Source organism: Pantherophis guttatus, chromosome 5 (genome assembly GCF_059756535.1).
Source record: "Pantherophis guttatus breed Tessera chromosome 5, ASM5975653v1, whole genome shotgun sequence".
Lineage (NCBI taxonomy): Eukaryota > Metazoa > Chordata > Lepidosauria > Squamata > Colubridae > Pantherophis > Pantherophis guttatus.
In genome coordinates this window covers 92,484,812-92,503,233 of record NC_142067.1, presented here as the reverse complement: position 1 = coordinate 92,503,233, position 18,422 = coordinate 92,484,812, and the positions used below count along the sequence as shown (strand labels likewise).

The 18,422-nt window shown below is 41.1% G+C and overlaps 1 protein-coding gene across 8 annotated transcripts in view; it reads right to left on the bottom strand.

Moving 5' to 3' along the window:
- HERC2 (HECT and RLD domain containing E3 ubiquitin protein ligase 2) overlaps positions 1–18,422 on the bottom strand; it is a 112,223-nt gene that overhangs the window by 28,280 nt on the left and 65,521 nt on the right. For all 8 annotated transcript variants that reach the window (XM_034431378.3, XM_087895327.1, XM_034431379.3 and 5 more), the window contains exons 55-67: positions 18,328–18,419; positions 16,319–16,494; positions 14,145–14,256; positions 7,553–7,634; positions 7,294–7,437; positions 5,475–5,565; positions 4,915–5,092; positions 4,416–4,497; positions 3,837–4,008; positions 3,026–3,170; positions 1,599–1,824; positions 1,092–1,263; positions 299–485 (exon numbers count right to left, since the gene is read on the bottom strand). In XM_034431378.3, coding sequence (XP_034287269.2) covers positions 299–485; positions 1,092–1,263; positions 1,599–1,824; positions 3,026–3,170; positions 3,837–4,008; positions 4,416–4,497; positions 4,915–5,092; positions 5,475–5,565; positions 7,294–7,437; positions 7,553–7,634; positions 14,145–14,256; positions 16,319–16,494; positions 18,328–18,419 — 1,859 coding nt within the window. The remainder of the gene's footprint in view (positions 1–298; positions 486–1,091; positions 1,264–1,598; positions 1,825–3,025; positions 3,171–3,836; positions 4,009–4,415; positions 4,498–4,914; positions 5,093–5,474; positions 5,566–7,293; positions 7,438–7,552; positions 7,635–14,144; positions 14,257–16,318; positions 16,495–18,327; positions 18,420–18,422) is intronic.

Genomic DNA, 18,422 nt, shown 5'->3' with positions numbered 1-18,422 from the left:
AAATATAACAACAATAAACAGCTCCCCTCCAACCAGAGTAAGCTTGAATGCCTTGTTACTTATTTTAATGACCTTTTCAAATCAGATTCTCTTTTTTGAACTTTTCTGGCCTGGATATTTAAACCACGAATTTAACTGAGAAATATTAAAATGGATATCTCTTAAGTGATTGGGAACTTTTTATTGTAATAGGGGAGTGGTTTGTCCTACACAATTGGTTTTAAAGCTTACCGGCTAGATCGCAGCCTGTTAGAATGGTAAGTGTCTTTATCATAACATATATCTGAGAAAAGATTACCTCCACCCTCCTGTCTTGCCAAGGTGTTGGGCTCTGCCTGTCCTCTGTATCAATTGCTAGCATGCTTTCATCCAGGCTAGGAGCACTGCCTATGGAAGCAAGGTCTGGAGGTGGCGCAGGAGATGAGGACAAACACTCTACTGGTGCAATCATACTTGCAGGCATCAGTGCTCCAACCACAGCATCCCTAAATCAAAAGAAAAAAATATTTAACAGATTCTTCCATTGCATTGTACAGGTGTCTTATACTATATGGCAGAAAAGGTGCTATCTTCATTTTTTTTAATACATTTGATATAGAGTTTGGGATTGTGACAATTTATCTATCAGCAAAATACATACACTTACACAAAGAAGTCTCTCATCCCAAACATTTTCATTGGAAGAGTTTAAGATATAAGTATTTAGCTATCATTTCTTTTCCAAATTTTATTATTTGAAACACAGTAAGGGACTTGTAGAATTTTACAAATATTTTCAAGCTCAAAGCTTAAATGACTTGTCAATATTTTCAATGAAATATGCCCAATTATTATTTTAAAAATATCAGACCTAAGAATCAGTCAATAGGATATATATAATTCTGCAATCCACAGAAGCAGATAGGTAGACTACTTTGTAGTGTTACAAAGACATATAAAAAGCTATCTCAAAACATGTTGTTTTTCAGTTTTCATTAAATAAGAATTTTTTCTTCAAAACTTCCTACATGTACTTAAACAAAGCTAATATCCTTGAGCAGTTTGTTAATTTGTAAATGCATTTACATATATATCTTTATATACATGCGTACCTAGCATACATGATCTGTAGTGCTGTCAGTATATGAGATAATGACTGCTGCTTGGCAAGATTTCCATCTAATGACAAAAGGATCTTAGCAAGTGAAGGTCGGTTAGATTTAGAGCTGTTTATACCATTGATTTTGTTACTAGAAGCAGAAGAATCGGCATCTGATGGAACACCTAGAGAATAAAAAAGATCTTCAACCTCAACGAGTGTGGAAGATGATTTATTATAAAATAAAACAAATATTGAAGACTGAATTCTGTTTACGCCAACTATTTTCTGATAAATATCATCAACTCTTCTCCTTACTAAGTATACAGATATCATATAAATTATTTCTCTAGAAGAATTGTATAAGAGGGCAAGCTATGCTTCAGATTTAATGGATTATATAGTACTAGTTAAGACCATTATGATTGCTTCAACCAAAATACAGCTGTAATTTCTCTATCTTACTACTTGCCCTACTTATTTTTATCTTTAAGGAAAGAAAGGTTAAACTTTATGGTACCCAAATAAGATGCGCCTAAAGGGTCCCTTGCAGTTTGAAAGAGAACTGGTTCATGAACAGATGGTGTAGCAACATCCATTGTTGTCCAAGCCACACTATGGGAAGATCCACATGCAACACGGGTTATTTTCTGGCCTTCTAAACCCTGCACCAGAGTGGGTTTTCTGTTGACTGTGGTAGTTCCATTGCCTTGTTGTCCATGATCATTATCACCCCAAGCATATACCTGCCAATAAATCAAATAATTTTCTTTGATTCTCAAACAAATTTATCTTTCCTGTAGCATACATATGCTACTCTCAAAATATTTTAGGAGAAATCAATATGTAATTCGTTTAATATTTAACATGTGCTTACTTTTTCCACATGTGTGTATGTACATAGGAGATAGCTTAGCCTCTTCACTGTACTGCACAGACTAATTGTTTAAGGACTTTAATATCAAACATTATAAAAGCCTTCATTATTTTAGCTGGATAGCAAACAAAAAGCGTGGGAAATATCTCATTCAACAGGAATAACTTTCAATGTTTATAAAAACAGCATGCAAATAATGCTAAAATGAAATGTTTTATTTCCTATTAACCAACATTAGAACAAATTATGGAATAGGAATGATCTATATAGACAAGACTACTGGCTGCCAAAAACATTCAACTGCAAATTAAGCATGTATGAATAATAATGCCAGGAAAAATGTTAACCCATTTAGTCCAACACTCCTACACAGAGTAGTGTTTATTCATATCTGAACAGCGTATCTTTTCAGCTATGGTAGTTTCTGGAGAATTCTATTTCCTAACAGGGACTTGGACTGCTCCAAAAAGATGAAAATCTCTTTTTAACAGAACGTGATATTCCTGCTCTATTTCTACTTAATTTTAATTTACTGACTGAGATTTTTTTTTAAATGTTTTATTATGTTTTTAGATTTCCATTTCATTTAATAGCACTTTGAATTCCTATAATTAAGAGAAAGAAGTTGAATTAGTAAATATATTTGTTCTAGAATATTTAAGTGTATAATGAAATGAACTGATTGTTCTTAATAGCTTAGGCAAAAATATCAACAAATTCCCAAATGTGAATTTATTTAGGTTTTTATAACGAACCGCATAGCAAAGAATCTATGACATATGTATTTTAGCTATAAAAATGTTTTAAAATCTTAAAAAATATGCTATAATGCTATTAGAAAAGGGGATTAATGCCTGAACAGGAGGAAAAGAAAAAGAAAAAATATTCAATAGTGGCAATCGTTAATCAGACCATTTTATTGCTCTATTCCATACTTCTGTATTTACTTATCTATAGCAAAAAGCTTAATTAGCTCCTCAATAAGGAAAATTACTCTGTTGTGGTTGTTGTTTTAAATGGGGTTTTACTACCAAATAGTAGTCTTCAAAGTAAATTGATTTTTTCCTTACCTGTCCAGTGTCTGTGACGGCTAAGCAGTGGAGAGCACCCACAGCTACATGTACTATCTTCTTTCCTCTCAGACCTTCTACTACTTGGGGTTTTCGTACATGGACATCAGTGCCGTGTCCTAGCCTAAAGTAGTCTCCTTTGCCCCTAAGGATAGCAAATTCTAATTTTAGAACTCCTATATATTATTAAGCATTTAAAGCAAACATAAATGAAAACCTAGAGTTAAAAATAAAAATGTCTGCCTGTCCTTGAGTGGAAGGGAAACAGGGAGTAAGTAAAGCCTAGATCTCATAATGATTTTTCCATACTACTGTATATCCAAACCTTCCTTCCCCATTCCATTCATTTTTTTTTTTACAAGTGGTTCTGCAACTGAAGAGAAGGGAATGAAAGGACATTCAAATGAGGGTAAAATTTTTGCTTACAGGTTTAAAAGCCACATTCATCTTATCTTACATTTTTCATGAGGGTGTATAGATGAAAGTCATCTTATGTATCCTTTTATGTGTCAAAGCAAAGAACTAGTAGTGAAGTGCTGGATGTTAATAAAGCCAGTGAAATTTATACCCTCTTTAAATCTGCACAGAAAACATTCACAGAAGAAGCTAACATCTCAGTTTCTTGATGGTAAATAATTAATCTCATGAATAGTGTGTGCCATTTCTGTTATAAAATATTCACTATTTCTATTCTGCCTTTTCTACAAATTTAGTTCAGTCTACGATAATTAGGTAAGAAATCCAACATGAAAAGAACAATATTTGCATATTTAATTTTATATAATTACTTTAAATGTTATACATGACATACCATGTCCACACTACTCCAGATTTCGTAAGAGCCAAAGAGAACTGAGCTCCACACTCAATCTGACAAACTCCCTGTCCGTTCAGCCTTTCAATGTTCTGAGGAATGTTGCATCCTTCGCTTCCTCCTCGACCCAGTTTTCCAAAATCTCCGTCTCCCCAGGAAAATACTAGACCTAGTAGAACAGACCTGCATTAAAGACTGCAACTGTGATACATCCACAATGTAGGAATGAAGGAAAAGGCAAAAGACCCCTCTCCCCTAAAATTGTTACTAGAAATTAGGGGCAAATGTGCTGATGATTGCTAAACATTGCAAATGCAAGCTAAACAATATTAACAAAACTTTATAAGGTGATAGGAAGGATTGGCTTACGGTGGGTCCATGGACAAGTATCTATAAAAATTGTACTATTGATGGAGTGGTCTTTGCACAGACCTAGTGGGTATGATTCCCGTGTCCTTTCTTATGCGCAGAATAAAGCTTTTGCAAATCTCCACCTCAGTATGTGGTTTATTGGGTGTTGCACACCAGCCAGAACCAGTTTTCTGGGACAACAGCAATTCTAAATGATTTTCTTACCCTCATCTGTCAAAGCCAGAGTCTGAGCATCTCTGCTTCCACAAGCAACTTGAACGACCCTGTGGCCAAGAAGTACTTTAACCTACAACATAGGAAGCAAGTGAACTGAAGCATATTAATTTCAAGACTTAAACAAGGTATTCATTTCAAAATCCTAAATTGTTGGCCAATAGAGGTTGATTTGTTACAAATTAAGGCCTTCCTACATGAAGAAAAAACAGGACTCATCCAAAATGTATACATGTTTTACTAGAAGTTACCAAGAAAAGGGAAGCTACTGTTTGTAACATAGGAACAAACCTAACAGCTACCTTCTGTAACAGACACAAACTGTCTTGAAATCTCCTAATCCAAGTAAATATCAAAGAAAGCTTCCACAGAGACTTAATTTGCTCCTTCACTGCCTTTTGAGTGACAGCAATTGGATAGTTTTATTTCATTTTATTTCAAAAGACAGAGGTTTTAAGACAGACAAAATGTCCTAAGAATATGGTTTTACCATCTTTGGTTTAAGTTGCGTAGTATTGTCCCCATGTCCTAGTCGACCATATTCACCAAGCCCCCATGTATATAATTCTCCACTTGAAGTAATAGCAGCACTATGGGAACTGCCACAGGCAATATCTCGAATACGTTTTGTTTTCAGTGCTTCTATCAGCCTTGGTTTATCACAGTTCCTAAAAATATAAGAGAATCACCCAATTATTATTTGTGGCTTAATCAATTTACTTAGTGAAAGTACACATTAATAATATAAATATTCTAGTATACTGAACATTGGGTTTTTATCATTTTTAATTTTTTAAGGAATGTTTGGCAAAATGTCTGTAACAAATAACCAAATTCTACTTTAATCCTTAAATTACAATTAAGGATTATCACTATCACTAAGCAACTGTCTTTCAAATATTGTTTTTACTAACTTGTATCAAACAAAACCATTTTAAGATCAACTTTACAGTTCTTACTGCTTCCTGATTGTTCAGAACACTCTTCATAAACTACTGAATTAGGCATAACAACCACCCAGCAATACAAATGCAAAAATAACATCCTTACATTCTACTGAAATGTCCAAGTTTTCCATCATCTCCTTCTCCCCAGGAGAATACTTTGCCATCAACAGTTAAAGCCATAGCATGGCGACCACCTAGAATGACAGAGTACAAAAAAAGGAGAAAATAGCATTAAAGGAAGAAAAAAAAACCCAAATAAAATGTATCTATTTCAACCTATTTGTCAATAACATTAATTTTGCTGTATGCTCATTTATGACAAAGACCTTATGACACATCATCAATAGTTTGTGCTAATATTAAAATTGATTTGGCTCAATTAGTAGTCACACTGAAAGTGAATGAGAATTGCACCGAAGAAAATAAAGGGGGGAGAAAGGAAAAAACAAGGCACAAGACCAACCACATGGCACACCCTGCCATACATCAAAAACATTTTGGAAGCTGTAGAACGCAGCTTCCGAGATCTGCAAGTGGGCATTGCACACCACCCAGAGGCTACCATATGAGAACAAATTATGCATTGCAAAAATCAGTTGGAGGTGGGAGATATTGTAATGTACCAAATCCCTGCATGGACTGTCTCTATGATTATGTAGGACAGACGGGGAGGAAGCTAACCATCAAATTGCAAGAACACAAGCGAGTGCTCAGACAAGGAGACCCAAACTCATTGATAGCCTTGCATTGCAATGAACAAGGACACACATTCAATTTGCAGCTACTAAGATTGTTGTACAAGCAGGCACACAAACAGCCAGGGAAGTGCTTGAAGCCTGGGAAACAGGCCCCTCGTCAGTAAACAGGAGTGCTGATTTATCACCAGCATATCACGTAGTTAGAAGGCGAGGGCTAGGCAGCACAAGCAAATGACAGCCAAGGACTTAAAAGCCAGCCATCAACATACCCCAATCAGCATCTAAAAAGCCACATACAACAGGCACCATATAAATACCACACACAGAGCAGCACACACTCTGCTAGAGAGAAGTTCCCTGAAGATGGGCTCCAGCATGAGTCTGAAAGCTTGGAAGACTAAACTTCTGGTCCTGGTGACCGACCCAGATTGGATCCTGCAGCATTATCCTGGGACATGTATATTCGCCTTCATTCGTGAAGAAAATAAACTTGAAAACCCATTGCAATTCTCAGCTGGACTTAAACCATAATACTGAGAAAAAGTGTTTTTTTTAATTGTTTCTGATTGAAAAAATTAGGAAAAATTAGGAAAAAACAAAAACATGCACTGTTTTACATTTTGCACATAATTGTATCCAAACTTCCCTTTCTCCGAATGGTATCAGTCTTTCAACTGCTGAAACAAAGAATTTTCCTAGGACCTCCTCTTGAGACCTTATTAACTCAATATGCCAGCATGAGTATCATATTAAGCGAGAAAGAATGAGCTTTATCTTCATTGTTAAGTCCATTCCCAAATTCATGTCCTTTTTCAAATGATTTGCAATAGCCACTATTTTACACTATGTCAGTAAATGTAAGTATTTTCAACTACTTTGAATGAGGACAAGAAAACAACTTTCTATCTATATGGTGAGTTTACTGTTTTCGGCTTATTTCTACTACAAATCTTTGTTTCAAATCACTTGTTTTCTATACCAGAAGAAAGCTTTCCAAGAAGAATCTGTTAAGACTAAACCATCACGCCTCTCTTGTGTGTATACTTCCTTGTTTTGAGTATAACAGAGAAAAGACCAGCCTGGTGTGTATCCAGTTGTATTTTCCAAAGCATTTCTCACAAATCATCACCAGAAATATACAGTGGATTAAGAATAAGGAGACATTGCAAAGAGAGTTCCATTTCACTTATTTATTGATTGTCAAACATAGAAAAATGTTAGTACCTGAGTGAACAGCGACTTTCTTGACTACATAGTTACTGAGTGCAGTAATCTGCCGGGGAATAGGAACCGTTCCACTTGAGAGGCCTAGTCCAAGCCTTCCATTTGTAGCCTCTCCACAGGCATACACTTTACCTTCCACAGTTACTAAAACATAAAGGTAATTTTGATTCCATGACCATGAAATTGGCAGAAATAAAAGGTCTTGTTCTCAATTATATCTTATGTAACTTTCAAAATGCATAGTAAAAAGCTTTCCTACCTGCAAAAAGACTTTTTGAACCACCAGCTACTTGTACCACATTCAAAGCCGACAGGGTTTCAGAAAAGGAAGGCACTTTGATCTGTAAAATGTAAATAAACAAGAAAATTCATTGCTAAAGCGGACTGATTTATTGCTTTTCGCATTCAATAATCTTTATATCCAGCTGGCTATTTTAGATGTTTGAAATAAGTTTTTTTATTTACCGTATTTTTCGGGCTATAAGATGCACTGGAGTATAAGATGCACCTTCGTGTTTTTTTTGGGGGGGGGAAGGAGAAAAAAGCTGATTGGTGGATCAACCAGCCTCCCGGAATACTCCCACTCAGCTGTTCCCAGAGATGAACTTTAGCAACAGGTTCGTTGGTTGTGAGCTCTGTGGCTTTCTTTTTCAGCCTCTGAAAACTCTGAGAGGCTTTTTTTTCAGCCTCTGAAACCTCCGTTTGAGAGGCTGGGCGGGGCTACATTTGGTGTATAAGACACACCCAAGTTTTCACCCTCTTTTAAGGGGGGAAAAAGTGTGTTTTATACTCCAAAAAATACGGTAAATTTGTTTCTCCCCAGGTACTTTCTTGAGAAATAATTATTTTGAAAAATACATTTCATCAATTATATTGAAGTCCTTCAGTATTCTTTTTGGATAGTTATCGCTATGATCTAATTATTCCCTATTCTTCTTACAAATGGTGTTGCTCTGCTATCTGTTAGCAGTGTTCCATCCATTTTTACTTTTCTTTGAATGGACGTTGTCTTACCTGAACGTCCCTTCTGCATAGCAGAGGGTCCAGCAGTCATTACAGGGTTAACTTGGAGTTCCGGTGAGGACTGAATCTGCAATTTGTGAAGCTCCTCCCACATCCACTCCTTCTGACAAGGGAGATTCTGCAGACCGAATAGCTGAGCTGGGAAAACCACAACAAAGAACAGAAAGAACCCCCACCACCACCACGAAACACGTGGAAACAAACGAAGAAGAAGAAGGACCGGATAGGGTGGGGATGACTGCTGGATCCTCTGCTATGCAGAAGGGACGTTCAGGTAAGACAACGTCCATTCTACTATAGCGAGGGTCCAGCAGTCATTACAGGGACATGCCAAAGCAGAACCTCTATTGGGGGGTACTACCGGTCCGAAAGAGAATCCCCCTGAAGCACCTGCTGCAAAATTCGGCAGCCAAAGGCCGCCTCCGCAGAAGCGTATACATCCAACTTATAGTGACAAATAAACGGAGAAGGGGAAGACCATGTGGCTGCCCGGCAAATATCCTCCAGGGATGCCTAAGTGGCCCAGGCCGCGGACGTGGCAGCAGTACGAGTGGAATGAGCAGTGACCCAGGAAGGCACTGGCAATGCCTGAGCCTCATAAGCAGAGGTAATAGCGGCCCTAAGCCACCGACCCAGGATGGGAGAGGAAACCCTCAGACCCATAGAGGAAGGTAGGAAAGAAACAAAGAGACTCTCTGAACGCCTGAACGAAGAAGTCCTCTAAGGTAAATCTTGAGGGCTCTACGAACGTCCAGAGTGTGCCAGGTCCGTTCCCTATAATGAGAAGGGGAGGGACAGAAGTTGGGAAGGATGAGTTCCGAAGCTCTATGGAATGGGGAATTAACCTTAGGGATGAAGGAAGGATCTAATCGGAGAACCTCTTGGTCCGAATGGAAGATGCAAAGGTCCGAACGAGAAGAGAGAGCTGCCAATTCAGAGATCCTGCGAGCCGAGCTTATGGCAACCAGGAAAACCACCTTATAAGAAAGGAACCGTAAACCCACCCGCCTCAAGGGCTCAAAGGGAGGACGGGCGAGGGCAGAAAGAACTTTAGGGAGATCCCAGGTAGGGTATCTGTGTAAAGTAGGAGGGCGAAGGTTAGAGGCCCCCCTAATGAGTGGACGTCTGGAAAGGGGCAGGGAAGACCCACAAGACAAAATCGAGGCAAGGGCAGATACCTGTCTGCGCAGGGTGCTAGAAGCCAAACCTGAAGCTAACCCAACTTGAAGGAACCCCAGGACCTGCTCTTCTGAGGCATCTAAAGCAACCAGGCCAGAGTGAGAGCACCAATGGCAGAAGGACAGCCAGGTGGAGTTGTAAATGCGGTTCGTGGAAGCCCGACAAGATGCCTGAAGGGTAGTTATGATGTCAGTCGAGAGACCTCGACTGCGGAAGATTTGCCGCTCAACCTCCATGCGGTTAGTTGAAGCCACTCGATGTCTGGATGTAGAAGATCTCCTTGACTGAGAGCTCTCTTGTCTTGAGGAAGACGCCAAGGAGGAGCCACCGACTGAGCCAACCAGGTCTGTGAACCAAGGACGGCGAGGCCAATGGGGGGCGATGATTATCAACTCGGCCTCCTCAACGAGAAGTTTCCGGATGACCTTGGGAAAAATCACCAATGGTGGAAAGACAGAAGCCCCGGTGGCCAGGGACTCTGAAGGGCGTCTACTGCTTCTGCCCTCTGGTCTGGAAACCGCGAGAAGAAGCTGCTCGTCTGATGATTCTTGCTGGAGGCGAACAGGTCGACAGCTGGAGCCCCGAACCATTGGGAGATATGGCAGAAGATGGCTGGTCGAAGACGCCACTTGCCCTGGTCCACTGTGGCCCTGCTGAGAAGACCTGCTCGCACATTTGCTGCTCCAGAGATGTGGGCGGCTCTGATGGATTCCAGGTGTTTCTCCGACCATAGGCCCAGCAGGTCGGATTCCTTCATCAGACGTCGTGACTGCATTCCCCCTAAGCAATTCGCGTGGGCCTTCGCTGCTACATTGTCTGTCCTGACTAGAACGTGAGTGCCCTCCAGCTGGTCCTGGAATGCCCTCAGAGCTAAGTGAATGGCTCTGAGCTCCAACCAATTGATACCGTTGGATAGATCGGCCTGGCTCCAGCGACCCTGAGCAAAGAGGTTCCCCAAGTGTGCACTCCAGCCGAAGAGACTGGCATCGGTGGTCAGGACCAACAGAGGAGGTTCCCTGAACAAACGTCCCTTGGATAGGGCCGGAGACACCCACCAGGTTAGAGAAAGAAGAACTTTGGGTGATAGTCGAACTAGGGTGTCGGAAGAACTCATGAGGGACCGTTGAAAAGGTAGGAGGAACCACTGCAGAGCCCTGCAATGGAGACAGGCCCAAGGGACGATTCCTATACAGAACACCATCTTCCCGAGAAGCTGCGACAGCCGACACACTGGAACTGGCTGCCCTTGAGAGACCTGCCCCACCAGGGACCGCAAACTGATCAGGCGCTCTTGTGACAGATAAACCTTGCCCTGGATGGAGTCTATTATGGCCCCCAGATGTTGAATACGAGTCGTAGGTACCAGGTGGCTCTTCGCCTCGTTGATTGAGAAACTGTGACTTTTCAGGACCTGAATGGTGGTGAGCAAGTCCTGATGCGCTAACTTCTCCGAGCCGGACTGGATCAATAGATCGTCCAGGTAAAACTGGATCCGAATGGGAACCGCTCGGAGGGAGGCCGCTAGTGCTGCCATCAATTTGGTGAACACTCGGGGAGCCGAGGAGAGTCTGAATGGAAGAGCCTTGTACTGGTAATGATGAGACGCCAGACAAAAGCGAAGAAATTTGTGATAGGCCAAACAGATGGGAACGTGAAGATACGCCTCCGTCAGATAGATAGACGTGAGGACGTCTCCCTCCCTGATGGATTCTAGGATGGATTGAAGAGATTGCATTTTGAACCGACGGTAGATTATGCGACGGTTCAGGGATTTCAGGTCGAGAATGGCCCTCCAACCCCCCGATGACTTCTAGACGAGGAACAGGCGGGAGTAGAACCCCTGTCCTCTTTGGTCTACTGGAACCGGTTCGATGGCCTAGATTTGAAGGAGGTGCGCCATCGCCTCCTCCAGTAGAAGCCGTTGAGACCTGTCCCGCAAGAGAGGGACCCGGAGGAATCTTGTGGGGGGGTGGATAGAAATTCTAAAGATAGTCCCTGGGAGACCGTCTCCCTGACCCAGGCATCTGAGGTCGACGCCTCCCACTGGCTGGCAAAGAGCGACAGGCAGCCTCCTATGGGAGGGTCGGGCAAAGAGTCAGCGAAACCTGCGGGAAGAACGACCCTTCCCCCCTCTGAAAGATTTGCGACCTTGGCCGCGGAATCCAGGACCCAATTGTCTGTCCTGGGATCTATCTTGCCTGGGAGATTGAAATCTCTGGGATCTGGAGGAAGGAAAACTCGAGGGGGGGGGGGTTCCGAAAGGGCCGAAAGGAAGAAGGGGAAGGTCGACCTTCTGACCTTCGGGACAAGCTAGGCAGGACTTTCCTCTTATCCTGTCCACCGAACTAGGATTAGGCCCAGAAACTGAGGCTGACCATTGTCTAGTAATAACATCCTTAAACATCTTGGGACCTGGGATTTCCTGTGTTTCTGGAGTAGGTTCCTCAAATAGGGAAGAGGAGGCCCCTGCTTCCACACCCGAAGAGTCAGGCTTCTGTGAAGGGAGACCCAGGCCAGTGGTTAATTTGGCCTTGTGGAGAAGGGATCTGAAAACTTGAGGTTTAAATAACCCAATGAATGAAGGTTGATCAGGAGAAAGATCTTCATCATCAGATAAACCAGGCTTATCTAGCTCCTCCCCCGTAGCAGACCCCTGACCGGCACAGGTTCCAGAATAATCCTGCTCTTGTGCCTGTTCAAGGTCAGCAGAACCCTGAGTGAGTGAAGCCCCATGAGTCCTGGCCTGTTCTGAAACCCAAGATCCAGTTCTATGTTGTATTTCTGCAGCAATGCCCCGCTGCACAGCTGATTGAATAAGGGCTGCTAAATCAAGAGGTTCCCAGAAGGAGGAAGAGAAGTCTCTCCCTGGATGGCGATAGGTTCAGGAGGAGAATGAACTGGCTCCTGTTGAGGAGTTAAGACTGGAGCCTGAGGGGCCACCTGAGGGGAAGCTATAACCTAAACAACAGAAAAAATATGGGGAGGTGGAGGAGAATGCTGAACAGCCCCAAAAAGAGCACTAGCCTCAGCTTGAGAAGGAGGAATTGTGCTCACATCTGGAGACCAGGAAGCCATTCCAGGCTGATTAGGAGAAGCAATAGGCTCCACAGCAGAAGCCTCCATGGCCGGAGACTGGAGAAACTCCCCTCTAGAGGCCTGCTGAACCGCTTTCTCAGTTGCCCTTTCCAGGGACTTATGACTTTGAGCCTCCACCCTTTCGCTAGATCGAGACCCTTTCTGAGCAGGCTGGGCTTTGGAAACAGAAACCTTGCTCCTTTTAGAATGGTCCGAATCCGAACGGGTAGATGAGGAAATTGAGGGCTGAGATGGAGCCGGTCTCTTAGAAGGGCAAGAGGGAGGCTTGGAAGCCATAGAAAGGCTTGGCTTGAAGCGGCTGGAAAGAGTTTAAGTTCCTGTGCCAGCACTCAGTGGAGTATAGACCAAAATGGCTGCCCCCGCAAGGGAAAACAAAATGACCGCCCCCACAAAGGAAAACAAAATGGCCGCCACCATAAAGGAAAACAAAATGGCCACCACCACAAAGGAAAACAAAATGGCCACCACCACAAAGGAAAACAAAATGGCCACCGCCACAAAGGAAACAAAATGGCCGCCCCCACAAATGAAAACCAAGCCACAAAAAGCTACTAAAAATTCCACAAAGGCAAGGCTCCTTTAAAGGTGGAGGGGGAACGCCCAAAAAACCCTCCGAAGCAAGCCAGAACGGGCTTACCAAGCTCCAGTGCTGCCTGCAAAGACCTCTGGAGAAGCCTCACACGGACCGCTGATTCTCCAGGCCTGCTGAGTTCAGAGTAAGCCACAGCCAGAAAGCGTATGGAGCAACACCCCAGGGACGCCAAATTGGGTCTACCAGCCGGCAGACCCACCGCTGAAAAAAGCGGTCCTCAGCGGTATTGGGCGTGAGCCTGTCTCACTGGAGAAAGCAGAGCTCAACCAGGTCCCTGGGAGCTCTGCAATCTTGCAAAGAAGTAAAGAAACTAACTACCAAAAGGAATTATTATCTAATTTAAAGAATAATTTCCAGCTCAGCCAAAATAGGTCTAACCAGAACGACTGAGTCTGAAATCTGGAAGCCAGTGGATGTGGGAGGAGCTTCACAAATTGCAGACTCAGTCGTCACCAGAACTCCAAGTTAACCCTGTAATGACTGCTGTAATGACTACCCTGTAAAGACTACCTTTCCTAGTCTTTTTGCCTAATGTATTTTGAATGATATTCTGATCATTTAAATCATTCTGCAAGATACACAGATGTATTATATCCTCAATTTCACAACAAATGCCAGTAAAAATGCTCTTATTATATTCTTTTGATTTGTAAATCACAGAAGTCACTACACATTAACATCTGTTCTAGATCTAGATCTGTTCTAGATCTCATGTTATTTTCAAAGCCAAAATCCTCAATACAGCCAGCCTTGTTCACTTACATCTGAGACTGTAACAGAAATGCAAAATTTTATGTAATAAGCAACCAGTGCAAGTCCAAACCACATACAGCCTCCATGGGCAGCCATCCACTACTGTCCTACTCACCATTCTTACAGGTTCCCTCATGTTTTTGCTTATGACAGTGAAATCAGGAAACACAATTAATTTATATATAATTTAATTTTTCAAGATCCAAACCTTAGAACCTTTCAATCCTCCCAGTTGATCTTTATCATTTAAGCCCCAGACAAAGACTTTCGTCCTTATTGAAGCTGCAGATTCCAGGCCTGTAGTCTTCTTTCTAACAAGACTAAGAATGCACACAATATATTAGATTGGAAATTTTGTTTAAAAAATAGAAAGGAAAATAGCACAATAATCTCTCTTTGATATGTTGATCAACACTTCTCTTTCATATGTACTCATGTTATGTTGTGCTTGGTGTAAAAAATCTTATTTCTAAAATATGTCCAACTGCCTGAAACCAACCAGGCTCCAGGCTTGTAGCCATGTTTTCACTACCTTCTGTAAAGCTCCTGAGATGGGGCAATACACACTTCAGGGGACACGCTGATGCATTCTCTATAGAGAATGCTTGCCCCATATCCTTTACTTGTTGATAGGTGGGAACTCTCAGCAGGCATTTCCTTGATATTCAGTGGTGGGCAGAAACTGTTGGAAAAGACCGTCTCTAAGATACCAAGTCCCTGAGCTACATAGGGCTTTATTGGCAGTTGCCAAACCTTGGAAAGCTGTTGATACCAACTGCAGCAAAGATGTGACATAACAGTATTAAAGCCAAATGCTAAGCACATACACCATGCATTTTGGACCAGTTTTCTTGATAGCCTTAGCACTCATGTATATTGAATAAGTGTATTCTAAGAGAGAGATGCCAAGGTATCAGTGACTGTCTTCACTTCATACTGTACCAGGTAAGGCTGCAACTATCAGCCAAAGCTGTTCAAAAACTCTCTTGGCCATGCTCTCCATCTCTCATTTCAGCCCCAGAAAAACTCTAGATTGTAAGTCAGCTTTTACTGTGGAAAGCAAAATCCCATAAGAATCAAAAATACAATTCTGAAATTGGTTGGGCTCGGAGTTAACAGATCCTCTATTTTGTTTGAGTTGAGTCTGAGTCTGTTTTTCCCTATCCACACCCTAAAAATCCTCAGACCTGGGATATGGCTTTCTACAACAGGGGTATCAAACTCGTGTTCCGCAGGCCAGATGCGTCACATGCTGGCTCCACCCCTGCCCAGTTTAGCGAAGGGGAAAAAAGTCCCGATACGTCACACGACGCCACCGTGACACCACAAGTTTGACACCCCTGTTCTACAATATTGCCATCCTGGAGTTCTCCTGGTCTCCTAGCTTTCAACTTCTGCATAATAGTAGAGGGAAATCATGGCTAGGGGAAGATTTGACTCGTGTGTCAGTTACAATCTTCTCTGGACTATACTGCCCCGGAGACAGTAATTCATGCTTTGGTCACTGCTCAGATAGACTACTGCAACAAGCCATATGTGAGATTGCCTTTGGAAATGTGCAAAAGTTTCAGTTAGTACAAAATGCAGCAGCTACATTCCTGGTGATCAACATCACCAAGAAAATCATCTATTTTAAGTCACAGCATTGGTTATTAGTTGATTTCTGAGTCCATTTCAGACTGCTTTTAAGACTATTTACATTGCAGCACTATGATATATCAGGGAAACTGAATCATGATATCTAGACTGGACATCAAGAGGACTGTTGCAGTTTTCCCCTCTGAAAGAGATACTAACAGGCTCAACTCTACCAGCACTTTGAAAATTAACCTAAGTGATATTGTCTTAGGTAGTGTTTAGCATTCAGATTAATTTAACTGAATAGTGTTAGATCATATTGATGATGTTTGTTACTTGTACTTAATTTTAATTGTTTGTTTATGTCTTGATTTTGTTATAATCTCTCTAGCATCTACCTGAATTGAGGTGGGCTAGAAATATTATAAAACAGATAAATATATTTTAGCCTTCATTCTTTTTGCAAAAAGCTTAAAACAAGGTAACTGTATATAGTGTATTTCCAGTTTATTTCATACCCCTTTCTCCATATTTACAAGCCCTTCTTCATTAAAGTTATTGTTTTATTTTGTTACACTATTCAAATGATCTGTAAAGTATACTAAAAATGGATTATAAAATTCTTAAGAGCACAATTACTCAGTTGCCATAATCTGCTAATAATATAAAATTAAAAGGTTTGACCTAAATATTCCAAATGCAGGGTCTGCTAATGCTAATCACACAGTAGGATTTGATATTATAAAATATCTAGCATAATTACAAAAATGTTTTTAAAAGATGAATTGTTTTAATACTCCGTACCTCCCAGTGTTCGCCTTATCATCATCTTCTTCTTCGTTATCAGAAGCAAGGAAGGGAACTGCAGCTAAGTCTTCATCCTCTGCGCGGATACGTCCTAGTATACTCAGACCATGTATCTTACAATCAATGCCAGAACTCCTGCACTGCTTAATAGCCACCTCAATATATCTGTGATACTTGGAAAAAAGTGTTACGTTTTTATATTCGCATTGTTTGGATCTTTAAAGTGTTCAACATCATTAAGAAAAAGGATTCAAGATTCATTTCATCTTTTCAACAAAACTATTTTACTAGTGTAAGGGTCATTTACATCCCTTCCCAAATTAACTAAGACGAAAGACACAGAATTAGAAACGACGACAAACAAATGCTTTAGCCTTAACATTCAGATATGTATTAGCTATTGACATGAACAAATGTGGTGAAATCAGATGTCATAGAAAATAAATAAATAACACACCAACAAATCTAATGATTAGTTTCTCCTATTTTGGGATATATGCTCATACAATAATGGTATGTGAGAATGACCTTGTGAGACATGAGGAAGAGTTATAACCAGAGGAACAATTGGGTAAAGGGCAGCTTTTAGCCGACACCAGCAAGAATGTGGCTGTGGCAAATGTTTCAAAAGAGACCCTCCCTAGTTTCTTGGGCTGTAGAGGCAACGGGGAAGAAATATACTTTCAAACTTGCAAGATAGATGTCAACCTTGCAAAATTGTCCAGACAGAAAGCATAACTAATTGAATTAATTCTACTTTATTGGAGGTTACATTAACAGAATCTTGCATGTTTGAAAAAACGTTACCCTAGTTGCAGCTCTTTCTTGTGTCCCAAGGCTATTCACACATACGATTACATATACCTACCTGCTAGATAATCAGATGGAGGCAGTGGCTGCAAGAATCTAAGCCTAGCTTTAGCTAGTGTGGCATACATAAGCTTTCCTACAAAAAGAGGCCCTAGTAATAGCAATTTATGGTTTTGTCTCCTCCCATACAAATCACTGCAAAGTGTTCTAAATACTGCCCTTGAAGATAATAAAAAACTGCAGTTAGTGCAAAAAGCAGAAGTCCACTTATCAGTGGGTGAGAGCTGTTTCTTACATATAATACCAATGACAATCAATTGGCTTCCAGGGGTAACTGGCTTCCCTACCCACCAGAGACCCCTGGATTCCCTCCCCCGCCCTGCCTTTCTCATACAGGCACCACCCACGAGTGACGTACAGTTGGCTATGCCCACTCAGTCACATGACCATCACCCCAGCCATGCCCATCAGGTCATTAGGAAGAACCAGTTGTTAAATTATTTGAATCCCACCACTGGTAGTAAAACCTTATGATTCAGGTTAAATTGCCGTGTTGGCACTTTGTGATAAATAAGTGGGGTTTTGGGTTGCAGTTTGGGTCCTAAAAGGTTTGCCATCACTGGTATATACTATCAGGAACTTGTTGAGAATGTTCATTACCACCAGCCATGAATTTTGATTAATACGATTAATACAGAACCTCCTAATGTGAAAATGCACTAAAGTTCTTAAACCAGCAAAAACAAAAAAACAAAAATCAGACCAGAAATCCATATTGTAAAAAACTGACTGAAACAAAACAAAAAATTAGAGTTGTTGAATATGAGAAACAACACCAAACCCCAAAGAGGAGCCTGGATAGCTCAACAGACTAAAAGCCTGTTATTAACATTCAGCTGTCTGCAATTATTGCAAGTTCGAATCTCCCCAGGCTCAAGGTTGACTCAGCCTTCCATCCTTTCTAAGGTAGGTAAATTGAGGACCCAGTTTGTGGGGGCAATAAGCTGACTTTGTATAAAAATATACACAAGGATGAAGGCTATTGCTTAACGCACTGTAAGCCGCCCTGAGTCTCCGGAGAAGGGCAGCATATAAATCAAATTAAAAAAAAAAAAAAAGGTATTAGTATTTCTTTAAAAGATATTATCCTCCATAAATACAATATTTGTATTTCTTGATAATCAGCAGATACCTACTTCTGTGCAATCACCAAGAAGTGGAACTGTTGTATCAGTAGGATTAATATTGATAGTCTTCAACTCTATGAGGTTATTTAAAGAACTTCCACCTA